The sequence below is a fragment of the Sorex araneus genome, chromosome 8 (genome assembly GCF_027595985.1).
Source record: "Sorex araneus isolate mSorAra2 chromosome 8, mSorAra2.pri, whole genome shotgun sequence".
Classification (NCBI taxonomy): domain Eukaryota; kingdom Metazoa; phylum Chordata; class Mammalia; order Eulipotyphla; family Soricidae; genus Sorex; species Sorex araneus.
This window is the reverse complement of record NC_073309.1, coordinates 44,655,257-44,673,032: the sequence shown is the minus strand read 5'-3', so window position 1 is coordinate 44,673,032 and position 17,776 is coordinate 44,655,257. Positions and strand designations below refer to the sequence as shown.

General features: G+C 52.4%; 1 protein-coding gene across 1 annotated transcript; it reads left to right on the top strand.

Annotated features, from left to right (window-relative positions):
- The first annotated feature begins 731 nt into the window (after positions 1–731).
- Positions 732–17,550, top strand: BLVRB (biliverdin reductase B). The gene is made up of 5 exons (XM_004620735.2): positions 732–937; positions 12,816–12,980; positions 13,114–13,203; positions 14,044–14,172; positions 17,302–17,550. The coding sequence occupies exons 1-5, from the start codon at positions 859–861 to the stop codon at positions 17,457–17,459; spliced, it is 621 nt and encodes a 206-aa protein (XP_004620792.1). The 5' UTR covers positions 732–858; the 3' UTR covers positions 17,460–17,550.
- Positions 17,551–17,776: the final 226 nt, after the last annotated feature.

Sequence of the window (17,776 nt, the reverse complement as noted above, 5' to 3'; positions counted from 1 at the left end):
GCGGGTCATAACCCCCGAACGGTCGTGGTCACCCACCCCATCCAGTCACGGGAAGTCACAAAGCGCCTCACAACAGACCCACCACGCACTTGAGCGGGGGCCAGGGTGCCACACATGTCACCAGCGGCGTCACACCATGGCAGCCTCAGTCACGAGTCGCACGCGCACCTTCTCCGCCAGCGTCATGGATGCATAGAGGACCATAGACTGACACCCGGGGGTCCCCCCAGGGTCACTACGGACAAGTCACACCAGAACAGCCTCCGTGAAGCGACACAGGCTGTCAACCCTTCATCGGACGCTCCCTTTAGGTGACTCCGAGTTGCCCAGGGCCACACAAGCCTGTAGACACTGCGGTCACACAGAGTCAGTCACACCCACACACAGCCACACGGTCCTCGCCAGCAACTTCTAGGTGGCACCGGCTTCGGCGGAGGAGCGAGTTCAAATCCGCCAAAAGGAGCGAAAAGAAAAGGGGGCGTGTGTTAGGGGACGGGCTGTGGGCGTGGCCACATATGGCCCCGCCCCGGGAGGCTCCGTGTGGGGGCGGGACGCTGGGTGATAGACAGTCTCTCGTAGTCTGGTCCGCCCGGTCCTTCCAGCTAGCCAAACGCAGCCACGCCCCTCAGCCTAAGAGGCGGGCGGAAGGCTGGAAGGGGCGGGGCGCCCGAAGAAAACCCGCCCCTTCTCTACTCCGCCTGCCGTCCTTTCGGGTGGAGGCGTGGCCTCGTGGCCCCTCCCTTTTCCCTAGCGGCGCCCAGACAGGGCCCTGTGCGCGGCCCCGCCCCGTCCCTCCCTCTAGAGAACCCCCAAGAGGGCGGTCCGGAGGGCCACTCGGTTCCCGCGCGACCCAGCAGCATGGCTGTCAAGAAGATTGCGATTTTCGGCGCCACCGGCAGGACCGGGCTCACCACCCTGGCGCAGGCGGTGCAAGCAGGCATGAGCTGGAGCGGGCGGGGAGTGTCATGGTTGACCCCTAAGACGGAGAATCCGGGTGGGGGGTGAGGGACGGGACGGAGGCGGGTGGAAACCCAGATGGCAGGAATGGGGTGGGAGGTTATAAAAATATCCAATTTTATGTGATTTCAAAGAATAGAGGCACCCGGAGGCAGGATTAAGTTCAGGACATTTGGGAAATGTTATTAACGGTGTTGAGACGGTTGTGCTGGAGAGGGTGGTGGTTAGCGTACCCTAGGAGGGTCTAAGAAGCCAGGGATCAGTTTATCGCCCCCTCCCCCCCAAGAATCATTCTCTCTTGATTCTCTTAACTCCTCCCTGCCCTCCTGGGAGGTGGGAAAGAGTCTCGACTCATTGACTGAAGAGGATACTGTCATGCAAAGACTGACATGCCCAATAACACAGCGTTGGGATTTAAACTCAGTTCTGGCTCTTTTTTGGTTTGGGGGAGCCTCAACCAGCAGTGCTCAGGGGCCACTCCCAGTGCGTTGCTCAGCGCTTGTTCTAGGCGGTATTGGGAGGCTTGGCGGTGGTGGGGGGTTGAACCCCAAGCTCCTGATGGAATCCCTGTTTGGCACTCTCTCCCTAACCCTCAGCCTTCACTCTGTTGTTTTGATTTGGGGAGGCCTGAGTGCCATACCACACCAGGTAGTGCTCGAGGGGTAGCAGGATTGGTACCTAAGGTGAGCGCCTTACTCTGTGATCTCTCGACCCTCAGCCCTTGTCCTACCCACGGTACTCCTCTGCCTCTCTATACGGGTACCCAGGCCCAAAGCTGACAAGGCTGGTGGCTGGCAGGCTGTTGCTTAGCGTCATGCCCAGATAATCTTGGAGACGTGATGAAAGTCTTGAGGGCCCTGGGGTGGGAAAGTCAAGGAGGGCTCAACTCAGTTGCCCCAGGAAAGGGGCAGCATGTCCCACTCCCTCCCGCTACTGTCTTGACTTCAACCCCCCAGCGGGGCTGAGACCTCCAGATAAAGGGCCCCACCCTTGCTGGTCACAGCGCCTGAAGATACCAACTATCTGGGTGCCCCAAAAGGGTGGAGGCCTCCAGGGCCCCACTCTGCTGTCTTCCAGCCCTGACAGACAGCTTCCCATTAGGCCCACTGCTCCCCTCCTCCACCTCCCCACCTCCAACATCCTCCCCAGCCCCCCAGGACTGAGGGAGGGTATTGACTTATGGGGAGGGGAAACATGAATGTGCTCAGGAATGCTTCTGGGGGAGGAAGTGCTGCAGGAGCTGAGATGCTGAGTCACCCTAAGGATCAAGTACCCACTGCACTACCTTCCTGTAATCCTGAAATCCACCCAGGGCCCCGCAGACCCCCTGCTGTTCACCACTGGAACTGCACCCAGGAACTCAGAGCTGGGCCCCACTGGCCTAAGGCTGTGACAAGTCCCTCCACCAGTCCCCATCAGAAGGAAGAGTTCCAGAGAGTAGAACAGCCTTCCTTCCTTCCTTCCTTCCTTCCTTCCTTCCTTCCTTCCTTCCTTCCTTCCTTCCTTCCTTCCTTCCTTCCTTCCTTCCTTCCTTCCTTCCTTTCCTTTCCTTTCCTTCCTTCCTTCCTTCCTTCCTTCCTTCCTTCCTTCCTTCCTTCCTTCCTTCCTTCCTTCCTTCCTTCCTTCCTCCCTCCCTCCCTCCCTCCCTCCCTTCCTTCCTTCCCTGGTGGTGTTCAGGGCTTACTCCTGGCTCTTTTACTCTAGGATTACTCCTGATGGTGCTCAGGGGTGCCAGGGATCAAACCTGGGTTAGCCGCCCACAGTCCCATCAATGCCAGGCAAGACTTGCCTCGATCTCAGTCATTCCGTGGGGCCAAGGTGACTCTCTGTAGATGATAGGGGCCCAGGAGGTGATTCAAAGGGTGAGCAAGGACTCTGCGCGCAGAAGGCCTAGACTTCAGCCCCAACAGACCACATGGTCCCCAGCCGCAACTCCGGAGCATGGAGCAGCCCCTGAACATCACTGGATGCACAGTGGCAGTTAATCAGTGGCCTAAAAATTGGCACCCCAAAGTTCCTTCTGCTCCTCAATGTGTGGTGAGACAGCACTACTTTAGGTACTCCGAGCAGTACTTAGTGCTGACTCCTGATTTTGTGCTCAGGGATTACTCCTGGCAGGACATAGCATTGAATGTGGGGTGCCAGGACTGAGCCTGGCATGCAAGGTAGGCACCTTCCCCGCAGCCCTCTTGCTGGCCCTGTGAGAGACGAGACTGGAGTCTCACTAGGGAGTATTTCTTTCCCCGGGTTCCTAAGGCAGCGGCAGGATCCCAGTTAGCAGCCAGGTTCAGGGAGCCAGTGGTCAGTCCTGTGCTTTAGTGTTTATGAGCGTCCAGGGAGAGATAGTACAGCTGTCACTCGCCTTGCTCACGGCCAGCACAGGTTTGATCTCCCCAGCACCCTGTATGGGTCCCAGGACTGATCCCGAAGTGCAGATCCAGGAGTAAGCTGTGAGCATCATTGGTGTGGCCCAGAAAACAACCAAAAAAAAGAAAAAATCAGGAAAGGGTCAGGGGGCTGGTGTGATGGGGCTGGAGAGACAGTACAGTGGGGAGGGCGCTTGCAGTGTACTAAGCCCACCAGGGTTAGATCCCTGGTATTCCATAGGGTCCCCTGAGCCTTCCAGGGGTGATTCCTGAGTACAGAGCTAGGAGTAAACACTGAGCACATCTGGGTGTGGCTCCAAAAAAATAAAAATAAAAATGGGGACTGGTATGGCGTCAAAGAGGTAGTACAGGGGGCCGGAGCGATAGCACAGCGGGTAGGGCGTTTGCCTTGCACGCGGCCGACCCGGGTTCGATCCCCGGCATCCCATATGGTCCCCCAAGCACCGCCAGGAGTAGTTCCTGAGTGCAAAGCCAGGAGTAACCCCTGAGCATCGCTGGGTGTGACCCAAAAGGCAAAAAAAAAAAAGAGGTAGTACAAGGGGTAAGGTGTTTGCCTGAACTCAGAGCCAGGAGTAAATCCTGAACACTACCAGGTATGACCCAACCTTCCAAAAAATATTCCCCTTGGATTCCTAGCCCTGCTGGACTGCTAGAGAGATCATTCCCTTCCCCAAAAAATCAGGGAACTAAAATGACACAGTCCCTGAGCCCAGAAGGCCCTATTTACTCCAGATCAGCAAATGTAGAGCCTGATAGGAAGCACAGCACTCTGGACTGAGGAAGGAAGGCACCAGGAGCTCCAGGCCAAGGGCACAGCATGTGCAAAGGCCAGGGGGCAGCAGATGTGATTGAGGAACTGGAAGCTAATATGGTGGCTAATGGGTTGGGCCCCAGCACTGCAGAAGAGGAACAGCTGGAGGGTCTTCTGGGATTTTGAAGGTGCCTGAGAGGTGAGAGACACACACTTTACCTCAGGCATTAGGGGGCCTCCAGAAAGGATCTGAACAGGGGACACTTACATATCAACTCGGGAAAGCTGGCTGTCGGCCTTGTGGAATAGAGATGGGTGGGGCAGCGGAGGGTAATAGGCAGGGCAGTGGATGTGTGAGGCTGCAGGTTAGGAGGCCAGGAAGGACTAGAGCCAGAAATCAGTGCCCATTCCTGTGTAGGGCACACACCCTCAGCTTTTCACTCCTGCATTTAAGTTTTGCATTTATAGCTTTATTGGGATGCACATACAGTTCACCCACTAACGTATAGAAGTCAGGAGTCAGAAAGATAGTACAGACGTAAAGGCACTTCTCTTGCCTGCATCCCATGCTCAGAAGTGACCACTGAGCACAGATCTGGGAGCATTGTGAGGAGTTCAACCCCCCCCCCCCACACACACACACATTTAAAAAAATAAGGTATACAATCCAGTGTTTTGTTTTGTTTTTTTCTGGTTTGTTTTGGGACCATACCTGATGGTATTCAGGGATCTGTGCTCAGAGCTCTGACTGGAGAACTCGGGGGACCATATGGGATTTCAGGGATCAAACCTGGGTCAACTGCGTGCCAGGCAAGCGCCCTGACTACTATACAGTTGCTTCAAACCCTTTTTGTTGTTGTTGTTGTTTTGCTTGGGGGCCAACAAATAGTGTTGAACCCAGCAGTGTTCAGAGCCTTCTCCTAGCTCTGTGCTCAGGGATCACTCCTGGCAGTGCTCGAGGGACCATATGGGGTGCCAGGGATCCAACCCCAGTTGGCCGCGTGCAAGGCAAGCGCCCTACCTGTTGCACTATCACTCTCACCCACCCAGCCTCTCATTTTTTAACTTTTTCTTCAGGGGATGAGGGGCTTGAGCCACACCCTGCTATGCTCACGTCTTACTCCTGGCTCTGTGCTCAGGGATCACTTTGGCAGTAATAAGGGGTCCCTAATGTGATGCCGGGGGTCAAAACTGGTTGGCTGCATGCAAGGCGAATGCCCTTCCCGCTACACTATCTCTCCAGCTCTATTAATTAGTTTTTATCATGGCCACAGAGTGGTGCCAGTATCAGCCCAGTGAATATGGAGTATTGCCATTATCCCCGGCCCCTGAAAAAAAAAACAAACAAACTAGAATTCATCTCCCTTTTTTCCTGCCTAACCCATTCATCAGTCCTAGACAAGGACTCATCAACTTTCTATTAGTATAGATTTGCCCCTCTTAAGGTAGGGCCCGAGGCCTCAGACAGACCAAATGTTCTATCTCTCAGTTACCTCCTGGGGGCTCCTTAATTGATCAGTTTGTTTGCTTTTGATCATATCCAGCTGTGCTCAGCCTTGCTCTACCCTCTAGAATCACTCCTGGTGGGCTCAGGGGTCATATGGGGTGCTGGAGATTGAACCTGGGTTGGCTACATGCAAGGCAAAGAAATACCTTATCGGGGCTGGAATGTTAGCACAGCGGGTAGGGTGTTTGCCTTGCATGCGGCCAACCTGGGTTCTATTCCCAGCATCCCATATGGTTCCCTGAGCACCGCTAGGAGTAATTCCTAAGTGCACAAGCCAGGAGTAACCCCTGTGCATCGTTGGGTGTGACCCAAAAAGAAAAATAAGTAAATAAATAAATAAATACCTTATCCACTGTATTACCGCTCTGTCCCTAAATTGGCCTTTTGTAGACGTTTTGTAGAAATGGAATCATAGAAAACTAGATTCTGGGGCTGGAGTGATAGTCCAGGAGGGAGAGTGTTTGCCTTGCATGTGACCGACTCAGGTGCCATCCCCAGCATCCCCTATGGTCTCCAAAGTACTACCAGGAGTAATTCATGAGAACAGAGCCACCAGGAGTAACCCCTGAACATCGCTGAGTGTGACCCAAAAAGCCAAAAAAAAAAAAAAAGAAGAAAAAACCAGCATCTAGCATCTAAAGTCATTCCTCTGACCAACCAAACCAAAACAAACCAAACTGACTTCTTAATACGGTCTACTTTCTTAGGCATCCATTGTAGCATTACTGAGTCATTTTGTTCACTTGCAGAATATTATTTATCACCTTCTGTAGATGGACAATCGATTGATTTTTTTGTTTCTAGTTTTTTGGGCCACACCTGGTTGTATTGGGGGGTTGTTCCTGGCTCTGCACCCAGAGATCACACTTTATGAAATTCTGGCAACCATATGGGGTGCCTAGAATCAAAACTGGGTCAACTTCCTGCGATGAACCACCCCATCCCTTGTACTTTCTCTCTGGTTCACAGATGGACACATTTTATCTCTCCATTTGGCCTTGGAAAGACTTCAAAGTTGTTTGCAAGTCTTGGTTATTATGAATAAAGCCTGTAAGAACATGCAGGCACACCATTTTTTGTTGTTTATATGTTTGGGGGCCACATTCAGCTGTGCTCAGGGGTCTGCACTCAGGGATCATTCGTGGAGGGGCTCGAAGGACTTTGTAGGGTGCCGGGGATTGAACCTGGGTGGGCCATGTGCCAGGCAAGCGCCCTACCCAGTGTACTATGTATGTTTGCATTGCTCTTAGAAGAAATGTTTTCCTACCTAGGAACAGAATCGCTGAGTCACATGGCAACTGTATGTTTACCCTTTTGAGGAAGTGCTACTCTGGTTCCCCAAGCTGCTGAGTCATTCAAAGTTCCCTGGTGTGAGGGTTCCCTTCTATGCTCACACACACCCAGTTTTCCTCTATCCTTTGGATGGCGCCCATTCTAGCGCATCTGAAGAGGTTTCTCACGTATGGGGCTGAACAGAGTGTTCAGGGGTTACGGCGCTAGCATTGCATGTGGCCAACCCCAGTTTGATCCTGGATACCACTGATAAGCACTCCCAGAGCTCGCTCCTGAAAACAGAGCCAGAAACAGCCCCTCACAGGACTGCCAGGTCTGACCCCTCTCAAAAAAAAATGAGAGATATATTTTTCTTTCTTTTTGCTTTTTGGATCACATTCGGCGATGCACAGGGGTCACTCCTGGCTCTGCACTCAGGAATTACCTCTGGCGGTGCTCCGGGGACCATATGGGACGCTGGGAATCGAACCTGGGTTGGCCGCATGCAAGGCAAACCCCCCACCCGCTGTGCTATAGCTCCAGCCACAAGAGGTATCTAACTGTAGTTTTTATTTATTTGCAATTCCCTGGTGGCTTATAATATTGACTATCTTTTTTATGTGATTATTGACCATTTGGGTTTTTTTGCTTTTTGGGTCACACCTGGCGATACACAGGGGTTTCTCCTGGCTCTGCACTCAGGAATTACCCCTGGCCGTGCTCAGGGGACCCTATGGGATACTGGGTATTGAACCCGGGTCGGCCGCGTGCAAGGCAAATGCCCTCCCCACTGTGCTATCGCTCCAGCCCCCGATTATTGACCATTTGTGTATATTCTTTGGAGCATCATTCTGTCCAGTTCATTTTTTTCCGGGGGTATTCCTGACTGTGCTTAGGGGGTGCTTGGAGGACCAAGGGGATTGAACCCTGGCCACCCCAGTGCAAGGCAAATGTCCTCCCCACTGTAATATCTCTCCAACTCCTTGTTTTTTTGTTTTTTGAGGGGCCAGGGCTTACTTGGAACACTGCCCTCAGGGATCTCTCCTGGCAGGGCTCAAGGACCATATGTGGTGTCAGGGGTCAAACCCCAGGGTCAACCACGTGCAAGATAAGCACCTTACCTGCTAGCCTAACTCTCTTACCCTCTATTATTATTTCCAAGTTGTAGGAGTTCTTTATATATTCTAGGTACAAAACTTTATCCAATACATATTTGTTGGGGCCTGAGAGATAGTATAGAGGTTATGACCTTGAATATGGCTAAATCCCAGTTCGGTCCCCAGGGACCCCTGGACAGAGCGCCAGAGTAGCACCCTCCAGTACTGCCAGGTACAACCTAAATCCCATAACCCCAAGCCCACCCCCTCAAAAAAAGCAGTTGTGGACTGGAGCAATAGCACAGCTGGTAGGGCATTTGCTTTGCACGCAGCCGACCCGGGTTCGATTCCCGGCATCCCATGTTGCCCCCCGAGCACCGCCAGGAGTAATTCCTGAGTGCATGAGCCAGGAGTATCCCCTGTGCATCGCCGGATGTGACCCAAAAAGAAAAAAAAAAAAAAGCAGTTGTATGATTTGTATAATGTCTTCTCATTTTCTTTTTTGGGGTGTGCTCACACCTCATGATGTTTAGGAATATAAAGTAATAGAGTGGGAGACTAACATGATGTTTAGGAATTTTTTTCCCGGCTCTGTGCTCAAGGATCACTCCTGGCAGAGCTTAGGGGACAATATGCAATACTTGGGATCAAACCTGAGTCAGCTATATGCAAGGCGAATACTTTACCTCCCACTATCTCTCCATTCGGGGGAATGGATTTGGAACTTCTTACTTTCTTAAATGTGTGCTTGAAGCCAAAAATTTTTTGCAGTTTTGAGGAAACAGTTGTGCATTTGGTAGCCTAGCTAGGAAACCAGTGCCTCATCCAACCTCACAAAATTTATGTCTTTGTTTCTTTCTAAGAGTTGTATGGTTGTGGGGCCCAGGAAGATAATACGGTGGGTAGGGCTCTTGCCCTGCACACAGCTTACCCAGGTTCGATCCCTGGCATCCCTCAAGCTCCACCAGAAATGATCCCTGAGCACAGAGCCAAGAGTAATTCCTGAGCACAGCAGGGTGTGGCCTAAAACCAAAAGAACTGTTCTGTTTGGTTGTATTGCTTGCATTTGGTTCTTTGATCAATCTGAATTCATTTTCGTATGTGGAGTGATAGACCAACTTCCTTCTTCTACCTATGACTGTCCATCCATTACTTGCAGATCAATTTGTTGGAAAGACTTTTTTTTTTAATTTTTATTAGTGAATCACCATGGGGTAGTTACAAACTTATGAACTTTCATGTTTGCATCTCAGTCATACAATAATTATTTACCCATCCCTCCACCAGTGCCCATTCTCCTCCACCAATGTTCCCAATATTCCTCCCACCACCTCCACCCCATCCTCCACCTCCCCATTCCTCTTCTTCGGCAGGGCATTCCCTTTTGTTCTCTTTCCTTTTGGGTGTTGTAGTTTGCAATAGAAGTATTGAGTGGCTGTCGTGTTGAGTCTATAGTCTACTTTTGGCACACACCTTTCAACCCGAATGGGTCCTCCCAACATCCTTTACTTGGTGTTTCCTTCTCTATCTGAGCTGCCTTTTCCCCCAGCATGTGAGGCCGGTTTCCAAGCTGTGGGGCAGACCTCCTGGTCCTTATCTCTACTACTCTTGGTTGTTAGTCTCCCACTCTGTTACTTTATATTCCACAGATGAGTGTGATCTTTCTATGTCTGTCTCTCTCTTTCTGACTCATTTCACTTAACATGATACTTTACATGTTGACCCACTTACATGCAAATTTTATGACTTCATCTTCTCTAACAGCTGCATAGTATTCCACTGTGTAGATGTACCAAAGTTTCTTTAACCAGTCCTCTGTTTTGGGGCACTCTGTTTTTTTCCCAGATTTTGGCTATTGTAAATAATGCTGCAATGAACATACAAATGCAGATGTCGTTTCTACTATACCTTTTTGCCTCTCTGGGATATATTCCTAGGAGTGGTATTGCTGGTTCAAATGGGAGCTCAATTTCTAATTTTTTGAGAATCATCCATGTTGTTTTCCAAAAGGGTTGAACCAGTCAGCATTCCCACCAGCAGTGAAGGAGAGTCGCTTTCTCCCCACATCCACGCCAACAAGGGTTGCTTTTGTTCTTTTGGATGTGGTTCAGGGAGAGACTATTCTTGATCCCTGACCACAGAGCCAGAAATAGCTCCTTAGCACCAGTGGGTGTGGTCCAGTCCCCTCTACACACACATCACAAAGAAAATTAAAAGGAGGGCCAGAGAGATAGTACATCAGGTAGGGTATTTGCCTTGCATTCGGCCAAACCAAGTTTTATCCTCAGCATCCCATATGGGTCCTCTAAGCCTGCCAGTAGTGATCCCTGAGTGCAGAGCCAGGGGTAATCTCTGAGCATCACTGGGACTGGCCCAAAAACAAAGACAAAAAAAAAAAAAAGAAGAAGAAAAAAATTAAAAGAGATTATTCTTTCCCTATTGAATTGTCTTGGTACATTTTTTTTTTTTGTGGGCAGTGGGGGCACATCCGGTGATGCTCTTGGCTCCGCACTCAGCGTTCACTCCCGGTGGGGCTTGGGAGACCATATGTGGTCCTGGGAATCAAACTCAGGTCTACCACATGCAAGGCAAGTGCCCTATCCACTACCTTGGCCAGCCCCTGTCTTGGCACTAAAATTGTTTTAGTGGGCCAGAGAGATAGTGAAGCGGGAAAGGCATTTGGCTTCCATGTGGCCAACCAGGTTCAATCCTTAGCATCCTATATGGTCCCCTGAGCACCACCAGGAGTGATTCCTGAGTGCAGAGCAGGAGTAAGCCCTGAGCACTGCTGGGTGTGACCTAAAACCAAACCAACCAAACCAAACAAAAAATTGTCTTGGCAGTGTTGTCATATGACTCACAATACATCCTTAGATATTTAATTTAAAATGGCAGCAACTCTAAGGCAGAAACTATTATTCGTGTCACTTTACAAAGTCCAGGTGAATTTTAGCTTTATAAAGCTAGGTGGATTGCCGGGTGTTCAACAGCTGAAAAGCACAAGGGCTAGAATTCCATCCATCATTTCCCTGAGATTTATATCACTATTAAGCAATAATAACTGATATCTACAAGGCACTTGGCACCTCGCACATAATGCTACTCTCTGAATATTATGTAACTGGCTACTATTATCATGGTTCTAGAATTTCAGCAGCTTCTATACGGTTTTTGTTTTGTTTTGGGGCCACACCCAGCTGTGTTCAGGGCTTACTCCTGATTCTGTACATGTAGGATTCACTCCTGGCAGGCTCAAAGGACCATATGGGAAACCAGGGATCGAACCCAGGTCAGCTGCGTGCAAGGAAAGCGCCCTCCTGTGATTTATTTTCTAAGAGGGTGACAGCTGTCAAGAAAAATGGGGGCTGGGGCAGAGCCACAAAACAGTGAGTTGGGCACTTGCCTTGCTTGCAGCCGATCTGGGTTTGATCCCTGGCATCCCGTATCCCATATGTCCCCCTGAGCAGTGACAGGAGTGATTCTCGAGTGCAGAGCCAGGAGTAACGCTGAGCATTGCCAAAAAGCAAAAAGTAGTGGGGGGAAGGGAGCTGGAGAGAATGTACAACGGGTAAGGCACTTCCGTTGCCCATGGCTGGCCTGGGTTCAATCCCCAGTACCCCAGATCATCCCATGAACATAGAACCAGGAGTAAACCCTGAGCACCACCAGATATGTGGCAAAAACAAACAAAAACAAAAAAAAAGAATGAACAATTTGATTTTTTTTTTTTTTTTTGCTTTTTGGGTCACACCGGCGATGCACTCAGGAATTACCCCTGGCGGTGCTCAGGGAACCATATGGGATGCTGGGAATCGAACCCGGGTTGGCCGCGTGCAAGGCAAACGCCCTACCTGCTGTGCTATTGCTCCAGCCCCAACAATTTGATTTTTTTTTGCTTTTTTTTTTTTTTTGGTCCCACCCGGCAATGCACAGGGGTTACTCCTGGCTCTGCACTCAGGAATTACTCCTGGCGGTGCTCAGGGGACCATATGGGTTGCTGGGATTCGAACCTGGGTTGGTTGCATGCAAGACAAATGCCCTACCCACTGTGCTATCGCTCCAGCCCCAACAATTTGATTTTTGACCTTCTTCCTTTATGCTTTTCAGAATAATGGCTTCATCCTTTCATAGCTGCCAGTGGTGAGTGGTGAGGTTAGCTTCAGGTACAGGTGTCCATAGACTCAGGAGCTTCCTTTGCCCCCATTATTCCTTTGAACAAGTATCTCCTCCTTCACTAAGCACTGGCAGGAGAAGCTGCTCTCAGCTCATCGGGTCTTTCCCTGGCAGCCCAGCATCAGCCACGTCTCCAAAGAGCTGCGCTGAGTTTTTCAGGACAGCAGGAGAATGTCAAGGCCGCTGCAGAGAGCACCAGAGTCTGGGGGACCTGGATGGGGTACTTTGAGCAGTTCTGGAATCTGGCAAATTGCAGGTGCTAAAGGGACCTCAGAGATAGTACAGTGGGGAGGGCGTTTGCCTGGTAAATGGCCAACCTGGATTCGAGTCCAGGCATCCCATATGATCCCCCAAGTCTGCCAGGGGGAATTCCTGAGTGCAGAGCCAGGATTAAGGCCTGAGCATTGCCCGGTGTGGCCCCAAAACAAAATAGTACAACAATCCAGTTGCTAATAGATGTGACTCTTGGCAGAGGGGTCTCTTCACGGATGGCTGCCTTGTGGGGGGTGGGAGAGAGAGAGGGGAAGAGAAAAGGTGGGGGAGTCTTATGTTTGAAGACCACTATCCCTAAATGGAAACCTGGGGGATGGATTTGGGGCATCCCAGGACCTAACCCCTGGGGTGCCATCACCAGCCCCCTGACCTGTCTCTCTGCCCCCGTTTGCCTGCAGGTTATGAAGTGACAGTGCTGGTGCGGGATGCCTCCCGACTGCCCTCGGCAGGGCCCCAGCCGGCCCACGTGGTGGTGGGGGACGTTCGACAGGCGGCCGATGTGGACAAGACAGTGGCTGGGCAAGATGCCATCATCGTGCTGCTGGGCACTGGCAGTGACCTCAGTACTGAGCCCCCCCTCTGCCCACGGCCCCCCCCTGCACCTCGGCCCCCAGCGCCACCCCCACCCCCCGCCCCTCCCCTGCCACCGCCGCCGCCACCGCCCACCAGTGACAGCCACTCTCTGTCCCCTCTAAGGTCCCACCACGGTGATGTCCGAGGGGGCCCAGAACATCGTGGCGGCCATGAAGGCCCACGGCGTGGACAAGGTCGTGGCCTGCACCTCGGGTGGGTGGTGGGTCAGAGTGGTGGGGCTGCGGGGACTGGGGGGAGTGGGCAGGGGTTCCGAGGGCCTGTGCCAGTGTGCACGGCAACCACCCCAAGTCACCGCGTACTTACTGCGCACCAGCTGTGTGCCTGAGACTGAGGTGGTGGTCAATGGGTCAGACCTGTCACACAAGGGGGTGCTGCTGGCAGGAGGTCAGCGAAGGACGGAGGGGCCCAGGCAGCCTCTGGCTGGACAATTCTGTGGATAGGTCTCACCCTCATGCCCCCTGGTGGACTGCGAGCCCCCCCACTGGTCCAGAGGGAGGCTCCAAGCAAGCTGCACAGTGGAGAGGGTCCCCCTTACCTCGCTGCCAACTTCAGCCCTTGGGTGGTCGCTGAGCACTTCCTGTGCGCAGTGTCTTGGGGATGATGCATTAAAGTTCTCCACAGGGCCTCCAGGAGGGAACTGTGGTCCCTGTCCTCCAAAGGGAGACCCCTGGGCTTCCAAGACAGGACACTCCCAGCTGAGGAAGAGGGGCCACAGCGCCCCCCTCCTCGACACCATGGATATCAGGGCAGGGGGATGAGCCATCTGGGGACAGTCTCTGGGAGAGGAAGAGCCAGAGCTGAGGTGGCAGTGCTGAAAAGCTCCCTCCCCTCTAGCAGGGGCTGTAGATTGTGGGGGGCAGGTGCCAGGGCCTGGGCGGCAGGCACGGGTGACCAGAGCAAGTGGGTGCACAGTCCAAGCTGTTGCCTCCAGCAGGGTGGGGGCTGTGGGGAGGCATGCAGAGCTGGCCAGGAGGTTTTTGAGAGCTTCAGACCTTCACTGACGTTGCCCGTCTCCCCCCAACCCCCCCACAGCCTTCCTGCTCTGGGACCCAACCAAGGTGCCCCCCAGACTGCAAGCTGTGACCGAGGACCACATCCGGATGCACAAGGTCCTGCAGGAGTCGGGCCTGAAGTATGTGGCTGTGATGCCACCACACATCGGTGAGCGTGCCCCGCCTCTGCCCACACCTGGGATCCCCTCACCCTTCCTTCTGGTTGTTGTTGTCTTTTTTGGGTCACACCTGGTGAGGCTCAGGGCTTACTCCTGGCTCTACACTCAGGAATTACTCCTGGTGATGCTGGGGGACCATATGGGATGCTGGATGGAACCTGGGTAGGCCGAGTGCTAGGCAAATGCCCTCCCTGCTGTACTATCGCTCCGGCTCGGGCAGGGTACCTTTCTCACAGACGGGCTGTCTCTGGAGCTCAGCCCTATGGGACAGCCACCCTCTCTCTTAGGGCGTGTTATAGACATCCTAGATGTTCTCTGTGACCATTTCTTCCTACCTGGAGCTGTCTGTACTCCCTCCCTCCTCCCTCCCTTCCCTTCCCGAACTGCTGGGCACTAGAAGTGACCTCAGTATTGCACCCTCACCTCTGCCCATGGCCCTTCCCTTCCCTTTCCCTCCCTCCTTCGTTTCCCCCTCCCTCCCGCACTCCCTTTCTCCCTGCCTCTGTCCCTCCCTCCTTCCTTCCTTCCTTCCTCCCAGTGATGCTCAGGAAACCATATGAGGTACCAAGGATTAGTTTTTGGTTTTATTCATTTGGGGGCTCTTTCCATTAGCACCCAGGGGGACCCTATGGTGCTGGGAATTGAGCCCAGGGTCTCCACATACATAGCGTGAACTCCAACCCTTTGAGCCAGCTGCTTGGCCTTAGCTGGTTTTTATTTGATGTCTTTAATTAGTGTATTGCGGTGGGGGCTCCCAAGAAGTGCTCAAGAGGCTGAGTGGCCCCACTGGCAATTTTTGGCCAACCAAGTCAACAGTTGAAGAGGTGCTGCTTGGACCCTGAGGAGCACCTGGGTCTCCCCACAGGGGTTCAGGAGCCTCCAGAGCACACCTGGCGATGCTCAGGGGACCAAGTGGTGTCAAGGATTGATCCCAGCCAGGTTGGACATAAGCCTAAGCCCTGTACAACCCCCAGCCGTTCTTTTATTTTTCATTTGTTATGAAATTCTGTGTGTGTGTGTGTGTGTGTGTGTGTGTGTGTGTGTGGCCACAATCAGTGATGCTCAAGGGTTACTCTGGTCTCTGCAGGCAGGAATTACCTCTTGGGGTGCTCAGGGGACCATATGGGATGTTGGGCATCGAACTCAGGTTGGTCACATGCAAGGCAAGCGCCTTACCCACTGTGCTATGGCTCCAGACCCTCTTTTTTAATTGTTTTTCTCTCCCATCCCCTTTCCTCTGTGACTCAAAGTCATAAACAGACACATACCTGGCCATGGGATGCTCCTGAGGGCACCCCACTTTAACTGGGGTGCTCTGTAAGGCCTGGGTGCAATGCTCGTGCATGGGGTGGGGCATAGCTGTGTGCAGACACACTCGCAGGGCCACTCCGGTGGCAGTAGTCACACCAGGAGGGGGCGTCATCTTCTTTCTAGCTGCAATGAGTGTGCCCATCAGCCCACAGAGTTGGGGATTGGAAACAGTCAAGCTTTCAGGGTCATGCTTTATGTGAGCCACTAGGCTAGGCTCAGCCCACAGAGTTGGGGATTGGAAACAGCCAAGCTTTCGGGGCCATGCCTTATGTGAGCCACTAGGCTAGGCTCAGGCCAGAGCTGCCTGTCTGGGGCTGGAGTGATAGTACAGTGGGTAGGGCGTTTGCCTTGCACGCAGCAGACCAGGGTTCAATTCCCAGCATCCCATATGGTCCCCTGAGCACCACCAGGAGTAATTCCTGAGTGCAGAGCCAGGAGTAACCCCTGTGCATCGCTGGGTGTGACCCAAAAAGGAAGAAAAAAAAAACAACCAGAAAACCTCACACACAGAGCTGCCTGCCTCTGAGCCATCCCTGATCCCTGGGCTCTCTCACTTGCCCATTTGTCCATCCTTCCTTCCTCCCTTCTTTCCTTTCTGTTTTTGGGCCACATTTGATGATGCTCAGGACTTACTCCTGGCCCCGCACTCAGGAATTACTCCTGGTGGGGCTCAGGGGACCATATGAGATGTCAGGGATCAAACCCGGGTTGGCCGCGTCAAGTGCCCTCCCCACTGTACTCTCACTCTGATCTCTTTTTCTTTTTTTTTTTTTCCTAAATGATGACCATTTTATTGAAGAGAACATAAAGAAAGGGAAAAGGTCAGGAAGGCTCTCATGGAATGAGGGGTGTCTCCTAAACAGGATTTCCCCTTTTACTTTTTGTTTGCTTAGAAGCCACACCCACCACTGTTCAGGGCTTATTCCTGGCTCTGCGATCAGGGATCACTCCTGGCAGGGCTCAGGGAACCCTTTGGGATGCTGAGGATTCACACTAGGACACCCCACAAGCGCCTTCCTCACTGTGCAAGCTCTCCATCCCAATCCAGTCCATTCTTACTGGCTCTCTCATTGGTCTCTTAGCTTCTTGGTTGCTTCTTCCTAGCAAACGTCTCAATGCTGAGGGTACAGATTCTTGTGTTATTGAGTCCTCACTGGGTAGCCAGCACCTGACATAAGAAAACAACAGGAAGGACTTGTCAAGTGAAGGAAATAAAGAGGCTATTTAGGGGGGCTGAGAGTAAGGCTCTCGCCTGCCAACCCAGGTTCGATCCTAAGTATCCCACAGGTTCTCCTGAGCCTGCCAAGAGTGATCCCAGAGCACAGCCAGGTGTGACCCCTCTACGCTCCCCCTCCAAAAAAAATAAGCTATTTGGGGGAAAGGTAGTGGCTCAGTGGTTAAGCAGATACCTTACATGTAAGAAACTTGGGTTCCATGGGTCTGGCAGTAGCACAGTGGTTAGGGCACTTATTTGCCTTGCATGTAGCCAACCTGGGTTCAATCCCTGGCAGCCACCATATGGCCACCCGAGCACAGCCACCAGTGCGTTCCTGACCACTCTCTGAGTGCAGAGCAGAAGTAACTCTTGAGCCTCGCCAGGTGTGGCCCCTCCACTCTGACACCCCCCACAAAAAAAAAAGAAACTTGGGTTTCATCCCCAGCTTTGCAAAAAAGGAAAAGGACACAGATGAGTGCCCTGTGTTTGGGAAAGGCACTCTGTCCTTTGCTGGCTCGTACTCTGGGCCGTCAGGATTGGAGAGCTGGGAGAGAGAAGGACTTTTTGCTTCATTTTCCCACTCATCTTGCAGGAGATCAGCCTCTGACCGGGGACTACACGGTCACTCTGGATGGACGGGGACCCTCCAGGGTCATCTCCAAACACGACCTGGGCCACTTCATGCTGCGCTGCCTCACCACGGACGAGTATGACGGGCACAGCACCTACCCCTCCCACCAGTATGACTAGGGTCCGCCCAGCCCGTGGACAGCAGCCTGGGAGATAGAGAACAGAGTGAGGGAGCAATAAATGGAGCCCAGAGCTTCACATGATTCCAGAAGACCTGACACTGTGGCATTTCTCTCTCCCTGTGTCCCAGGTTCTTGTCTCTTCTGTGTGGCTTTCTTGTCCATCCATTCATTCACCTTTTCAATGCCAGTGTATCCCATAATGGTCCTGTGCCCCATCAGGGCCTCAGAGTCCTGCCGTCAGGGATCTTCCAAGTACCCATGGGAAAACAGTAGGGCCCAGGCTCTGGAAGATGAAGTCTGAGGCGCAAACAAACT

Bases quoted from the DNA above. Each gene is read 5' to 3' on its own strand.
- BLVRB (XM_004620735.2), top strand. From the start codon at position 859: ATGGCTGTCAAGAAGATTGCGATTTTCGGCGCCACCGGCAGGACCGGG. The intron at 12,981-13,113 runs GTACTGAGCCCC...GTCCCCTCTAAG, and splicing joins GGGCACTGGCAGTGACCTCA to GTCCCACCACGGTGATGTCC. The intron at 14,173-17,301 runs GTGAGCGTGCCC...CTCATCTTGCAG, and splicing joins TGTGATGCCACCACACATCG to GAGATCAGCCTCTGACCGGG.